This window comes from Tursiops truncatus, chromosome 19 (assembly GCF_011762595.2).
Source record: "Tursiops truncatus isolate mTurTru1 chromosome 19, mTurTru1.mat.Y, whole genome shotgun sequence".
NCBI lineage: Eukaryota > Metazoa > Chordata > Mammalia > Artiodactyla > Delphinidae > Tursiops > Tursiops truncatus.
Genome location: NC_047052.1, coordinates 379,916 through 393,958, shown reverse-complemented (window position 1 = coordinate 393,958; position 14,043 = coordinate 379,916). Strand labels below are relative to the sequence as shown.

The 14,043-nt window shown below is 59.4% G+C and overlaps 2 protein-coding genes and 1 non-coding gene across 4 annotated transcripts in view; all 3 read left to right on the top strand.

Annotated features, from left to right (window-relative positions):
• The window catches only part of SPG7 (SPG7 matrix AAA peptidase subunit, paraplegin), a 30,513-nt gene extending 24,299 nt beyond the window's left edge, over nt 1-6,214 (top strand). Inside the window, 7 exon segments of the mRNA XM_033846121.2 lie at nt 139-249; nt 1,483-1,598; nt 2,735-2,891; nt 3,659-3,825; nt 4,331-4,408; nt 5,891-6,041; nt 6,044-6,214. Of these exon segments, the coding sequence (XP_033702012.1) occupies nt 139-249; nt 1,483-1,598; nt 2,735-2,891; nt 3,659-3,825; nt 4,331-4,408; nt 5,891-6,041; nt 6,044-6,090 (827 nt within the window). The 3' untranslated portion in view covers nt 6,091-6,214.
• Nucleotides 6,215-11,724: 5,510 nt separating this feature from the next.
• On the top strand, nt 11,725-14,008 carry RPL13 (ribosomal protein L13). Of its 2 annotated transcripts, XM_033844452.2 has the most exons (6): nt 11,737-11,820; nt 11,997-12,117; nt 12,243-12,384; nt 12,585-12,758; nt 13,240-13,296; nt 13,825-14,008. In XM_033844452.2, the coding sequence occupies exons 2-6, from the start codon at nt 12,014-12,016 to the stop codon at nt 13,981-13,983; spliced, it is 636 nt and encodes a 211-aa protein (XP_033700343.1). In that variant the 5' UTR covers nt 11,737-11,820; nt 11,997-12,013; the 3' UTR covers nt 13,984-14,008. The 2 variants fall into 2 exon arrangements, with proteins under 2 accessions (XP_073651748.1, XP_033700343.1); XM_073795647.1 differs by lacking the exon at nt 12,585-12,758 and having other exon boundaries at nt 11,725-11,820.
• LOC117309347 (small nucleolar RNA MBII-202) lies at nt 12,446-12,529 on the top strand. Its single transcript, XR_004523632.1, has one exon. It is a non-coding gene; the product is annotated as a small nucleolar RNA MBII-202 (small nucleolar RNA).
• Nucleotides 14,009-14,043: the final 35 nt, after the last annotated feature.

Sequence of the window (14,043 nt, the reverse complement as noted above, 5' to 3'; positions counted from 1 at the left end):
ACTAGGTGGAAGGAACCAGCAGGGGTCCAGAGAGGCGGCTGACCTCAGCCCTGCGGCCGCTCGAGGGGAATGGGGCAGCCCCCTCCTCCCGACCCCCATCTCTCTGCGTCTGCTTGAGTGCCACCCCCGTGCCCACAGGCGCTGACATCGCCAACATCTGTAACGAGGCCGCACTGCACGCTGCGCGGGAGGGGCACACGGCCGTGCACACGTCCAACCTGGACTACGCGGTGGAACGTGTCTTTGCCGGTACATGGACCCGCCCACGGGTGGGGGGCAGACCTAGACGCCGCGCGACAGAATTATTGCCCAAGAGGGAAGACAGGTCAAGAGTTCCTGTTTTTACGTCAGGCCTTAACAGTGTGACTTACTCTCGTTAGTTTAAGATACTGTGCAAACAGAAATATCATAGGGTGTCACAAGCTCAAATGTGAGTGTCCTCAGCCCATCGGCCAACGTGCGGGGCCTGAGCGCCGGACAGGCCCCTGCCCACATCGCCAGGGGTTGGCAGCTGCGCCCCGGGCGAGGAGGAGGCCTGCTCTGCAGGAGGCCCCGTGCTCTGTGTTGGGCGGGGCCGGCGCCTGCAGCTGTGCTCACCTGCTGCCGTACGAGGGGTCCTTGGCCTTCTGTGAGGAGAGCAGGACGAGCTCCCACAGCCCGGGGGCAACACCAGAGGCCATCAGTGCGCCTCGTCCTCCCGCAGGGTTTAGAGCAAGTCATTGAGGGTGGCACCAAGGAGCAGGCCCCTCCCACAGGTGGGCCCGCCACCCGCAGTTTGAGTTCAGACCTAGGACAGGTGCCTCTGCAGCCTGGGCACAAGCCAGCGTCACAGTTTCTCGCTGTAAATTACGTTTTGTGTAAGCCATTTCTTTTACGTGGAAAGTGACGCGCTTACAGCGAGAGTATCCGAACGGGAAAGACTAGAGAAAACCCGTCCAGAGTCCTGCCTGGGTGTGTGGTGCCTCGAGCGGGGTACTCCCGAGCTGCAGCGGCTGCTCCTGGGCCCGGCTCTGGGTGGGGCGATCCGACTGCCACAGCCAGTGCGTCTCAGGACGTGTCCCCTCACAGCGGGTGCTGGGGGTAGTCCCGGTCGCGTGATTTACCAAGTACCCTGAGCCTAGAGCTTGTTCAGGGTGCAGAGGTGGAAACATGCGGCTGTGTGGACGGTTGGGGACAGCGGACAGGACCTCAGCAGTGACTTGAGGGGGATGCCTGTAAGGTTGCGAGGTAAGGGGTCAGTTACTCGGGCAGGACCGGAGAGCGGGGGCTGCGGCTGCCCTGCCAGGTCTGGGGGCCGGCAGGAGACCCGAGCTCGTGCCGTCGGCCCCGCAGCCCTGTGAGGGCCTTGCCTGAGGGGCTGCTGTTGGCAGCATATACACAAGTGGGGCGAGCGAGGCCTCGCTTTGGTGCCACGAGCACGCGCCTGGCCGCGTATCCGGGGTGGCCGCGCGCCTGAGCTCACCTTCCTGGGTGTTCTTTCAGGGGCCGCCAAGAAGAGCCAGGTGCTTTCCAAGGAAGAGCAGAAGGTGGTTGCGCTGCACGAGTCAGGCCACGCCCTGGTGGGCTGGCTGCTGGAGCACACGGAGGCCGTGGGAAAGGTGGGTGCGGCGCCTGGGCCTGGCCGAGCCTGCTGTGGAAGGCCCACACGCTTGTGCGTGGAGGGGGTGCAGGGTCGGCGGCCCAGGCACGGGGCGGGGTGGCCGCGGTCGCCCATGGAGCTGAGGATTGCCAGGGTTGCCGTCAGCTCCGGGACGTGCTGATTTCGTGACTCCTGAGTTTAGAAAGCAGTGAGGTGAGCACACATCGTGTATTTGGCAGGCGTACCGTCGTAACGCCCCCTCAGCTGTGTGCTTTCGTGACCAGGGGTCCCTGAGTGGCCCCTGCGGACGGGGCCCGTGTTTGGGGCGTGGGTGCCCCGTGTGGAGGGTTGTAACTGTGCCCTCCACAGGGGCCTGAGCCGGGGGCTTGGTCCCCCCAGCTGAGGAGGAGCTGCCTTGCTCCTTGTTCCGTGACCCCCGAAGACGGGGCTGTGCGGCAGCTGCAGCCCGCGTGTGGTGTTTCCCCGGGGGTGACGGCTGCAGCGGCACGTTGCCAGTCAGGCTTCGTCGGCCGGTGTCCTGCTGCTCAGGCCGGTCCCCGCTGTGTCCTGGGCAGAGTGCTGTGGCGAAGGCCTGTGTGTGCAGGAGCTGCCCGCCGAGAAGACCCAGGGATCAAGATAAATGTTTTCATGCAGTATCTCAAAAAATTAACATGGGAAAGTCCATGGTGAAGTAAATACCCTAATTTAAAATTGCCCGTTCTTAGGGTTTTCCATTCGACGACAGAGAGTCAGGCAGACTAGTCGTGCCGAGAAAGCCCCTTGCCCATGCTCGGCACTCCGCCAGGCGAGGTGGGGACGTGTCCTCCTCGGAGCCTCAGGGTGGCCTCCTGCTGCCAGAACCCTGCCCCATGGGCTCACCAGGCGCGGGCTGTGGGTGGGAGCATGGGCAGCGCAGGGCCCTTGGCGGGCTGTCCCGTCCTCGTCACCTTTCCTTCCCTCGCGGACGCGTGGTTGGGTGCAGCTGCTTCACGCCCCAACAGTGTGGGAGCCCTTCTCCGTGATGCTGTTATAAACATGGGGACAGTCACATTTGCTCCCTGCTTTGAACCCTCTGATTGAAGAGTGTCTTACTGCACCCCCCAATCTCTGAGGCCTACATCCTGCCCACTAACTGGGGCCACCTCTGTTCTGCAGGTGTCCATCACGCCGCGGACCAACGCAGCCCTGGGCTTCACTCAGATTCTCCCAAGAGACCAGCACCTCTTCACCAGGGAGCAGCTGTTTGAGCGGATGTGCATGGCCCTCGGCGGCCGTGCGTCCGAGTCCATCTCCTTCAACAGGGTCACTTCCGGTGAGGGGCTGGCGCCCACACGACTTCCGCACCCTGCAGCCATTCTGCGTGAGGGGTGGTGAATCCGATGGAGGGGTCTGAGTAGCAGGTGCAAATGCAGTTTTGAATTCCATTAAGTGTTTCTAAAAGATGAGCTGTGGTCAAAGGAGGTTTGGAACTAAGCAAAACTTTCTAGATGATTTAGTTGTTACAAAAGCTTTTCCCGGGCTTCCCTGGTGACGCAGTGGTTGAGAGTCCGCCTGCCGATGCAGGGGACACGGGTTCGTGCCCCGGTCCGGGAAGATCCCACATGCCGCGGAGCGGCTGGGCCCGTGAGCCATGGCCGCTGGGCCTGCGCGTCCGGAGCCTGTGCTCTGCAACGGGAGAGGCCACAACAGTGAGAGGCCCACACAACGGAAAAAAAAGAAAAAGCTTTTCCCCACGTGCAGACTGTAAGCGGAGCTAGGTGGTCTCGCTGGGCCGTCAGGAGGTGGAGGAGGTTCTGGGAGACTCGGGACCCCACGGACCTGGATGTTGCCAGGTCACTGCCGGCGCCATGAATCCAGAGATGCACCCCGAGGAGTTGTTTTTGTTGTTTTTGCTTTTTTTGCGGAAGCCCCTGAGGAGTTGTTTTTTAAATAAAAGAGCATTTTTTTAACTTTTAAGGACCAGTGACAGGATACAGTTGTCCCCGGGTACCCTGCTCTGCTCTCAGGGGTCGGCAGGGCCCCGGGTGCCTCGACCTACACCTCCAGGAAAGAACCCCCTTTTCTGACCCCTCACTCCAGCGGCACAGGACGACCTGAGGAAGGTCACGCGCATCGCCTACTCCATGGTGAAGCAGTTCGGGATGGCGCCCAGCATCGGGCCTATCTCCTTCCCTGAGGCCCAGGACGGCATCCCAGGCATCGGACGGCGTCCCTTCAGCCAGGGCCTCCAGCAGATGATGGACCATGTGAGTCCTCCCTGGTCCTGAGCTGCATGCGGGTGGGAGACAGGCCTCGTGTGTGCTGGCTGTGTGCCCAGAGAAGTTGTGCAAGGGCCTGCTGGCGCCCAGTGGGACCGTAGACAACACAGGACTGTGAGGGACGTCAAATAAGTATATGTCTCCAGTGATGGAGCCAGCACCTGTGAGCCCTGCAGCTGCCCACAGGAGATGACCGCAGTGTCGCTGGCACGTAGGCAGCCGTGGGCGTGGAGGACAGACGTGGGTTCGGGGCTCCAGGAGCTGGCGGGCTGTCTGCTGGGCAGGCCCCTTGAACGGGGCATTCCCGGGGCTGGGGTGCGGGCAGGAGGCCCTTGACAGCCTTGCTCTCCTGTTCGTTGTAAGACACGAAAGGCCGTGTTCCTGAACCTGTGTTTCTTCTGTGTACCTTAGCGCCAGGGCCGGGCCGCAGGGGACCCCGCGTGTGGTGGCCAGCCGCCCTGGCCCATCACAGACCCTTCTCTTCCCTTTGCAGGAAGCGAGGCTGCTGGTGGCCGCGGCCTACAGGCACACTGAGAAGGTGCTTCGGGACAACCTGGACAAGCTGCAGGCGGTGAGCCCCCACCACTCCCCGGGGCCCTGTGCCTGCCTGTCCCGCCAGGAGCTGGGCCTGCCGTCACTGCCCTGCTGACGCAGCCGCTCACCCCTCCCGTGCACAGCACTCCAGAAAACGACATAACCAGCGAGGCCCACCCACCTCAACTGAACGTAGCACCTTTTGTACCTCGTTTAGCTTTGTATCATTGAACCTCTCAGGCCAGTTCCTTCAGAGGAGACGGAGGGACATCGCCAACCCTCCTGGGCCGTTACCCAGTTTCAGCCAGTAGTGGGGTCTGGTCGACGCTGTGTAGTCCTTTGCCAGCTCTTACCCTTCTCCTGGAACTTTTAAACTAAATTGTAAAGCTTAGCATAGTTTTAGGTGCCCATGGAAGCGCCAGATACAGCACAGAGCCCTCTGCCCCCAGCTGATCCCCTTGTGTTAACATCTCCCATCAGTGGGGCGCGTTCCCCACAACACAGTGACCAGCCGACGCGGACACGGCGGCGTTAACCGCAGTCCACGCTTCAGCCGCCTCGCCCAGCGCTTACCCCGCCTTCCGGTTGGTCGTCACGTCCGTCAGGCCCTCCTGGCTGGCACGGCTCCCTCCTGTTGCTGATGGCAGTGCAGGAGGGCTGGGCTGGTGTGTGTGGAACGTCCCCCAGTTGGGCTCTGTCTGGTGTCCTCATCGCCAGCCTGAGCTGTTGGGTTTGGAGGCGACCACAGAGGTGAAGCTTCCGTGGACCCGGAGGGGGTGCAGCTCTCTGTGGACGGGCCGTCCTGTGAAGGACACTGTTTCTTCAGCGTGATGTTGTGGGCGTCGTGTTGTGGGGCCCCGAGAGCAGCAGCGCCTGCCCGCCGGGAGCCGTGCGGAACCCACCAGGACCGGCCCGCTGCCGTGTGGGGCTCCCGTGTGCGCTGGGACCTGCTTGCGCCGTCCGGGCGTGCCTGGGCTGAGCACCATAGAGCTGGCCCCCGAGCGCCACCTTCACAGCCGGCCCTCCCTGCCCGCGATTCTGCATCTGCGGGTCGTGGGTCTCATAGTCCTGCAGTCATGTTCACTGAAGAAATCCGCGTAGGAGCGGACCCGCACACTTCAAGCCCGTGTTGCCCAGGGCCAGCTGTCGGAGCGGCCGGCGTGGGGGCGATGGGAACCCCTCAGCAGCGGGTGTGGCGGCTCTTCGTGGGCCCCTCCCCTGGTCCCATCGAGGCGGTCCTGCCCGCCAGCTCCACTGCCCTCATGCTGACGCTCACGCGTGTTTGTGAAAGAAGTTGAAGTTGCCCCAAATAAACAGGTTGGGAAGGGAAGCAGAAAGCTTAATGAGGCTGGCAGCTGGCCTTTTCTCCAAGGCGGAGTCAGGGAGCGGTTCTGCGCTCTCAGCCGCCCGCCCGGCTGGCGGGTCCGGGGGCTGGGCCCTCCCTCCACCGTGCCCTGCTCTCAAAGGGCTCTTGTCCGGGCGCTCGTCAGCTGCTCACACTGGCCTCTTGTTCTTGCAGCTGTCGAACGCCCTGCTGGAAAAGGAAGTGATCAACTACGAGGACATCGAGGCCCTCATCGGCCCGCCCCCCCATGGGCCCAAGAAGAGGATTGCGCCGCAGAGGTGGAGCGACGCCCAGAGGGAGAAGCGGGAGGCGGGGGAGGCGGAGGCGGCCGGCAGCAGCTCCTGCAGGGGGAGGAGCAGTCCTGGCCCCGATAGCTGGACCACCTTGCTGGCCGCCCGAGACGGTCCCTCCTCTCAGCCCTCGCAGGTCTCAGCTCAAGGCCCCTGAGATCTATTTGTTGACTTCCCTGCCCGGGATAAGTAAATGTCTCTGCAGAGACGCACGGTTTCATTCGTGTTTGTGGGTCGTTCTCGCCTGTGGGAGGGTCACCGGTGCGCACGGAGCGCCCCATCTTGTGGGGGCCCTGAACAGCCTCGTGGTGCGGGGCCTGGGCCGGGCTCCTCCCGGCTCCTGAGACTTGGTCAGGATGCTCAGGGCTCCGCCGTGACAGGGCCTCCAAGCCCCTCATTGCTTGTCCTCCACGGGGCCCTGTCCTGGGCTCGCTCATCAGTGGGTCACAGGGACAGGCACTGGGCCTGGAGGAGTGAAGCACCGTCACCTGCTGCCGCGTGGACGGGTGCACACAAGGGGCCCTGGGGGGACACCTGGGAACTGTGACCACTAATAAATGCTGTGGATGGAGGCCTCTGTTTCCTGCGTGGTCAGCTCTGCCCCGAGGGCCGTCCTGGGTCACGGATACTATATTCACATGGTGTGATGTCAGCTGCGAGGTGACCAGTTGGGACCCCTCCCTCTTGTAGGACTCTGGGAGGGAGGGTGTGGGACAGATGGACGGGTTGCAGTCGGCCCCCGAGTCCCCGGCGGTGTGACCCACTTGGGGGCTCCCACCTGCTCCTCGTTGCTTCCACCTCCCCTGTGCATCGGCGCCCCGAGGAAGCTCATGGGGGCGAGCGGCCCAAGAGATGCTTCACCATCTGCCCCAGTTCCCCAGGTTCCTTCCCAAAGATCGGCCGAGGGTTCAGAGGGTGAGGCTGGCGTCTTCGCCATGGGGCATCCTCTGTAATCTCACACGGATGTGGCTGTGCTCAGCCCCTCATGGTTTACCATTAAAATGGCCCACGTCTGGTGACGCTTAGCCAGGAATAGGATGGAAGTGGCGTGAAGCGGGCTGCCTTGCTATAGTGGAGGAAGGTGCAGCCTGGCTTCCCAGGGCTGGCCAGCGAGTGGGCTCACGGCCGCCCAGCAGGGAGGGCTGCGGGGACGGTGCTCTAATGGACAGAAGGGAGTTGTCCTAGGTGACGTGACCTCCCAGTCCTCAGGCATGGCACCCGCAGGGCGCACTGGGCACAGGGCCTGTGCACCTCTGCTGCCTCTCACGCCTCCCTTACAGGGCTCCCGGAGGTGAAGGGGATTCTCCCAATAGCAGCTCGTGGTCCCCTGGAGCAGCCAGACTGCGCTGGGCAACCTGCCCCTGCCCAGCAGAGCGGGTACATCGTGGCCTGACGGTAAATGTACATTTAATACAATCAGAGCCCCAGAAGACCAGTGAAGACTGTTAGATGAAGTAACTTAGAGTTCTTACATCATCATACAAGTTGTTTTCCACTCTCGTTTATGCTCATATAAACATGGGTTTTTATTTTTTTGTTGAGGTACTTCGTATTTGTTTCAGGCGTACAACACAGTGATTCCTATTTGTTTGTATTGTGCCGTGATCACCACGGTTAGTCAGTTAACACTGGTCACCACACATAGTTACGGAAGCTTTTTTTTTGTGATGAGAACTTTAAAGATCCACTCTCTTGGGACTTCCCTGGTGGTGCAGTGGTTGAGGGTCCACCTGCCAAAGCAGGGGACACGGATTCGGTCCCTGGTCCGGGAAGATCCCACATGCCACGGAGCAGCTGGGCCCATGTGCCACAACTGCTGGGCCAGCGCTCCGGAGCCCACGAGCCACAACTGCTGAGCCCAAGTGCTGCAATTACTGAGGCCTGTGCGCCTGCAGCCCGTGCTCTGCAGCAGGAGAGGCCACTGCAATGAAAGGGCCTTGTACCGTGGCGAGGAGGGGCCACTGCTCACCTCAGTTGGAGAGGGCCCGTGCGCAGCAGCGAGGACCCAACACAGCCAAAGATAAATAGATAATTAATTTAAAAAGATCCACTCTTAGCAACTTTCAGATAAGATACTTGTGATTATAATAACGTACTTCCAGGTGCTCACTTACATTAGGTGTCCCTCATATTACAGGACTCTCTCAGCCTCTATCAGGTTTACGTGCTGGCTGCGACTTTGGTAAGTTGAGAGGCCGGGTGGTTGAGTTCTGTGATGAAACACCGTAAAATTATCCTGTCCTTGCTGAGTTGTTCGGCTCCTGCTTTTCCTAATTCAACCAGCAGCCCATATTTATGACAGCATGCTAATTTTTGCAAAGTGCTCTAGGAACCTGACTTTTGTGTGTGTCAAAACACAATAAAAACACGTTGCCGCTGTGAGATTAATTATTTTTATCAACTAATTTTTTTTGGCTGTGCCCAGCGGCTTGTGGGATCTTAGTTCCCCCACCAGGGATTGAACCTGGGCCTTCGGCAGTGAAAGCACACAGTCCTAACCACTGGACCGCCAGGGAATTCCCTAAGATTAATTTTAAAAATCAAGACTGTGTGTCAGGGACTTTCCTGGTGGTCCAATGGCTAAGACTCGGTGCTCCCAATGCAGGGGGCCTAGGTTCAATCCCCAGTCAGGGAACTAGATCCCACATGCTGCAACTAAGAATACACATGCCACAACTAAAGATGCCATGTGCCACAGCTAAGACCTGGTGCTGTCAAATAAATAAATAAATAAAGACTGTGTGTCAGAGGGCTCCAGGAGCTAGCGTTGACTATCTTTGGAGGGGGCCAGTCAGGTGTAGGTGTGGGGCAAGCAATTGGGGCACAATTAAAAGGAAATTCTGGGAGGCTGTGCATACCCCACCCCTCCAGGGCGCTCCTCCAGGAACCCTGACCCCAGTGAGTGCTAAGTCCAGCGGCATTAGCCAGTCCTTTCAGTGGCCCTTGCAGGCCCAAGCCCGGGACAAAAGCCCCTCTGCAGAGTTGTGCCGTGGAGTTCTGTGGCAAGGAGGCAGGGGCTGTCCCTCTAGCTGAAGACTTTTTTATTTTTAATTTATTTTTGGCTCCGTTGGCTCTTTGTCGTTGGGTCCTCGTTGCTGCGCGTGGGCTTTCTCTAGTTGTGGTGAGCAGGGGCTACTCTTCATTGCGGTGCACAGGCTTCTCATTGCAGTGGCTTCTCTTGTTGCGGAGCATGGGCTCTAGGCATGCGGGCTCAGTAGTTGTGGCTCGTGGGCTGTAGAGCACAGGCTCAGTAGTTGTGGCGCACAGGGGATCTTCCCAGACCAGGGCTCGAACCCGTGTCCCCTGCATTGGCAGGCGGATTCTTAACCACTGCACCACCATAGAAGTCCCTAGCTGAAGACTTTTAAAACCCTGAGCCAACAAGTCTGTGTGTCAAGAAGGATGCCTACATAACAGTTCACTTCTTTCATCTTCCCAGCTGGGAAACAGCTCTCAGCAGAACATCACATGGGAACTTTGGGCCTTGCTAATTCTGCATATTCCTCAAGGATGTAAGTATGGACCATTCAGGTGTCGAAAAACTGTGTGGCCGGGTTGCCGGGTTGTATGCAGCAGACCGAGGTCCTCGAACTGCAGCTTCAGCTTCTTACCACTAACTCCAGACTTCAAACCCTCCCCCGGTACCCCGGGCAGCACCCTATGAGCAGACTGAGCTGTGTGAGTCTGTGGGTCTGAAAGGGGGGATGGGGACAGGAATGTGTTTGAGATTAGAAAATAGCAAGGTATCCTGGTCCATAGCGGGATACCGCTGAATGTGTTTGAGATTAGAAAATAGCAAGGTATCCTGGTCCATAGCGGGATTACTGAAAGGCGTCTGAGATAGACATGGGAGGTGTGGGCTAACGTCTGTGTCCGAAGAAATACGTCCCAGGCCAAGGCAACCGTGTATTCAACAGACATCTCCTCCAGGGCCTCTCTGCTGCAGTTAGGCTGCCAGGTGGGGTGAGCGTGGGTTCAGTTCCAATGGACAAAGTGACTTGCAAGGCAGATGATGACCCCTCGCTCTCCCCCGCTCCCTTCTCGCCTGCACTGCCTTCCCTTCCCTGTCACCTGGAAGCAGAGCTGTGTGACCTTGACTTACCATGCACCGGGCACTGCGCTGTGTTCTGTGTCCTAACAGCAGCTCCTCCCATTTCACACCAATAACTTGCCCAAAATCTCAAAACTAGTACAAAGATTTTATACTAGCTAATTCCACAGCCACTTAACTGTGGGTCACTGACCTTCCAGTTTAGCCGTCTGTGTCTGTGAAAGGATGCACAGATTTTTTTTTTTTAATTTTAATTTTTGGCTGCATTGGGTCTTCATTGCTGTGCGTGGGTTTTCCTCTAGTTGTGGCAAGCAGGGGCCATCTTCATTGCAGTGCGGGGGCTTCTCATTGCGGTGGCTTCTCTTGTTGCGGAGCACGGGCTATAGGTGCATGGGCTTTAGTAGTTGTGGTGCACGGGCTTAGGTGCTCCGTGGCATGTGGGATCCTCCCGGGCCAGGGCTCGAACCCGTGTCCCCTGCATTGGGAGGCAGATTCTTAGCCACTGAGCCACCAGGGAAGTCTCAATGCTAATTTCTTAGCTTTGCCAACCTTACCATTGCTACGTAGGATGTTAATATTAAAAGGACCTGGGTAGATAATATAATGGAACTCTCTACTACTTTTGCAACTTTGCTGTGTATCTAAAAGTATTCCAAAATAAAAGTTTATGACCCTAACTTCACAGATAAACACCACTTCCGAGTTTACCGAAAAGTGCTTTCTTGCATTTGCTAGCAACTGTCGGCCAAGCAGGACTGATACAGCCCTTGCGTCAGAGCTGAGCGGGTACCTATTAGGTGGCAGGGCTCCAACCTTCCACACAGCCTTGGCACTTACGTGTTAAAAGTCCTCCTCTGCCCTTTCACATGTTCTGGTCTCCCCAACCATAACCCTGTAATTCCTCAATGAGTCCCTGATTTTTCTAATACCCGGGGGTGTCTCAGTAGGGCAGAAAGCTATCAGCATTAGTATCAGCTACCTGTTTACTCAGTGTAGGACACAGGCCTCCAAATTTCTTATTTTGTCATGAAATTCATAAAACGTTGATTAGGTTTCAGGGGAGGAAGCCTGGTGACTGGGGCGAGGCTGGGAACGTAAAGGGGTTGCTGGGTGTCAAGGCTTAAGATGGCAGGATGTGTTGGCGTCGTCCCAGGCTGTCCCGGGAACTGGAGGCGCCACAGCCCAGGTGGCCTGGCTACTTGGTGTTTTCACGACGCTCAGCTGCGTGGGTGGCAGTGTGCACAGCGGAGCGCGGGACAGCCGCGACCCGCCACGCGGTTCTTAGTTCCACACTCACTGCCGGGTACTCGCCACCAACGGCCCGACCGCAGACCTCCGTACGACACGCGCAGGGCGCTCTGGAAGGCCCGCTCCTAAGTGTGTGCTCCGCCCACAGGGAGGGCAAGCAGGCTCCACGTGGTGGCCGGGGCCGCAGACCAGGACGCGGAGGGCGAGGCCTACCGTGATGCACAAGCAGGCCGGCCAGCCGGCCCAGGCTTTGCGAGACCCAGACCGTCCGCGGGCCGGGGGCGCGGGCGTTGCCGGGGGCGGGGGCGCGGGACTCCCGTAACACGGGAAACGCGGCGCCATGTCTGTCCGTGCAGCTAGGGCCGCCGGGGTGGGGGTGGGGCCTGTACGTCACTCGGAGGCCCTGGCTCTGATTGGTCAGAACGCTCCGTCGCTTCTGATTGGCCGGGCCCAGTACCATCCCAGGGTGCTCTGCGGTCCCCTTTCTTTTCCGCGTCCGTGAACCCGCGGAGGAGGTAAGTATACCCGAGCGTGGCGCTATCATTGCTATCCGACACCATCCGGCCCCATCTATCGTCCCTGGGGTCCGTCCGCCGCCGTCGGCGTCGGGCCGTGGCCCGGGCTCTGTGCGCGCGCCGGCGGGCCACCGTGCCCGGGCCCTAATTCGCTCCGCGTCCTCCCTGCTCCCCAGGCCAGTCGGCCTCAGCCATGGCGCCCAGCCGGAATGGCATGATCCTGAAGCCCCACTTCCACAAGGACTGGCAGCGGCGCGTGGCGACATGGTTCAACCAGCCGGCGCGCAAGATACGCAGGTGAGCCGCCCCGAGGCGAGCGCGCCCCCTTCTCTCCCCGCGCGCGGAGGGCGGCCGGGACTCGCGCTCCCGGCCCGCTGCGGGAGGGGCGGCCGGTGACCGCCGCTCGGCTTCTGTCTGCGCAGACGCAAGGCCCGGCAGGCCAAGGCGCGCCGCATTGCCCCGCGCCCCGCGTCCGGCCCGCTCCGGCCGGTGGTGAGATGCCCCACGGTCAGGTACCACACCAAGGTGCGCGCCGGCAGGGGCTTCAGCCTGGAGGAGCTGAGGGTGAGTGTCGCCAGCCCGCGTCCTGAGTCCCACGGGTTGTCCCTCGTGGCCCACAGCCAAGTGATGACATTCTCCGGAATCGCTGCACCGCTGTGATGAAAGTGTGCTTGAACCCTTTTCCATCTGACGGCTGGGCTTTCCCGGCAGGGGGTGGGGACCGGGGAGCCCTCGGGTCTTCATCTGTGTCTGTCTCGGGGCAGGTGGCCGGCATCCACAAAAAGGTGGCCCGGACCATTGGGATCTCGGTGGACCCGAGGCGGCGGAACAAGTGCACGGAGTCCCTGCAGGCTAACGTGCAGCGGCTCAAGGAGTACCGCTCCAAGCTCATTCTCTTCCCCAGGAAGCCCTCGGCCCCCAAGAAGGGAGACAGCTCTGTGAGTACCGGGGTCCCTCTGTGCCCAGCCGGGTGAGGGCGTGGAGGTCTCACTGTTGGTTTAGCTGCCTTGAGAAGAGCACGTATTTGTAGCTTTTTATCATCCAAAGCTGGGTCTTCATGCAGGGTAGTAGAGAATTGGTAGATAACTAGAAGAAAGCCTCTGAGAGTCCACAAGCTAATTACTAGGACTGCCGAGATTCACCGTGGGCAAGAGCTGTGGGACTCGGAGCCAGCTGTTGTAGAATTGGGAAAGTGTTTTTCCTGTTACTGACCTTTGTGTCAAATTAACAGTCCATCGGTATGGGTTTCTGAGAGTTGTTCTACCTGTGTCTCTGTTGCACACGTGGTTGGCGCTTTTTCATCTGCCTGTGCCTGCCATCGGCTAGACGGACAGGGATCCGTTGGCAGACACCCAGCCAGGGGTTACAGGCTTGGGCAGATGAGCTGAACCCACCTAACTCCCTTCTCACTGCACACAGGCTGAAGAGCTCAAATTGGCCACCCAGCTGACCGGACCAGTCATGCCCATACGGAACGTAAGTGGGCATGTTTGGAGGGAGCAACTGAATGACAGGGCGGGGGTTGGGTCGGAGGGAGTCAGCCTGGCATCTGGGGCCCATGTTGAGATTTACAAGTTTGTGGAAAGGACCTTCCTTCCACCCTGGAGAGAGCCTCCTGCATCTTAACAGATGGACTCCTTGAGGGAAGCTTTGTGGACCCTTACTTGTCACCACTCCCTCTGTTGGGCTCTTTTTCTCTCCTATTTGGAAAGGCCAGGCTGTAGGCAACCCTGGGTGTTTGGTGATCCTGTAACCTGAGTGGCAATTGACCAGGCCCTTGAGGCTCCTGCGAGTGGGGCGTGGGCCTGAGCCTCCCCTTCTCCAGGTCCTGTCCAAGCACAGTGCCCCGCCCACCCTTCACATGACTTGGGGTTGTTTTAAATCCACGGGGGATTGTTACAATCTTTTGGTGGCCTCCCCTGTAGCCTTTCTTGGGTGGGCAGATGCCCCTCCAAGGCCTCTCAGTTTGCTGACAGCTGCTCCTGGGCCTGTGCTCCCTTCCAGGTCTACAAGAAGGAGAAAGCCAGAGTCATCACAGAGGAAGAGAAGAACTTCAAGGCGTTCGCCAGTCTCCGCATGGCCCGTGCCAACGCCCGGCTTTTTGGCATCCGGGCAAAAAGGGCCAAGGAAGCTGCAGAACAGGATGTTGAAAAGAAAAAATAAAGTGCTGTTGGTAACTTGTGATAAACCTGCAGTGTCCATGTGACCTTCGTTGTGTAAGGA